Source organism: Loa loa (genome assembly GCF_000183805.2).
Source record: "Loa loa unplaced genomic scaffold supercont3.3831, whole genome shotgun sequence".
NCBI classification, from domain to species: Eukaryota; Metazoa; Nematoda; class Chromadorea; order Rhabditida; family Onchocercidae; genus Loa; species Loa loa.
Window position 1 is genome coordinate 1 of NW_018112009.1, and position 903 is coordinate 903.

At 34.4% G+C, this 903-nt stretch overlaps 1 protein-coding gene across 1 annotated transcript; it reads left to right on the plus strand.

Annotated features, from left to right (window-relative positions):
• Positions 1–244: 244 nt before the first annotated feature.
• LOAG_16062 (hypothetical protein) lies at positions 245–577 on the plus strand (the record flags this gene model as incomplete). Its single annotated transcript, XM_003151550.1, has 2 exons — positions 245–299; positions 428–577. Coding segments are annotated over 2 exons (204 nt in total), but the record flags the coding sequence as incomplete, so codon positions are not given.
• Positions 578–903: the final 326 nt, after the last annotated feature.

Below are 903 nucleotides of genomic sequence, written 5' to 3' on the forward strand. Positions count from 1 at the left end.
TTTATTCTCCTTTTTCGTCCCTTTTTTCTTTGATTCTTTAAAGTTTTAACGATTTTAGTTTTAAATTTAAATCTGATCTTCTGATCGGAAATTTCGGGTCGAATTTATGTTGATCTGAAATTTCCGAAGAAATATCTAAAATAATGCCGATTTTTCCTTTTTCTAGGTTGAAGGCTTGAAAGATGACAAGGAGAATGTAGGCGAAGGGCCAGACAAAAATAACGATGATGGTACACCACTTGATATGGGTGACGATTTTGCCGGATGTTTAGAGGATATTGATCGTCAGCAACGCGGCGGTAAGTTTCTTTACTGTTTATTTATTGAAACATTTTCAGGAAAAAACATTGAAACATTTTTCACATAATGGAGACAAAGTGACTTCCTATTCTTGATGTTATTGAATCCATCTATCCAAGAATTATAGATAATGAAGAAAATGGTGAAGATGAGGACAATGAGCTTGAAGCAGATATGGAGATGGGAGATGTTAACCAAAGTGAAGAAGATAAACTGGACCCCGAATTATGGGATAAGAATGATGACAATGAAAAAGAACTTGCAGACGGTAGCGAAGGTTTGATTTTAGTATTTTAGTGTGAATATACAGGATCAGTCGACAGGATCATTTTATATACAGGATCAGTCGACAGGATCATTTTATCATAATGAAGGAACGGAAACGTTAGGGTTTTTCAACAAAAGAAAAAGAAAATAAAAATATGAAAAGTTCGACTAAAAGGTGAAAGAGGGATAGAAATGGGTCGTCTCAGATGATAGCTGGTGATTGAATAACCAACATTTTAACGATGCAGCGGTCAATAATCATATATTGTTGGTTTCATTGCTATTTACCTACTTTACGATGTTCTGTTCCAGGTGCAAATGAAAAAACNGAATAAT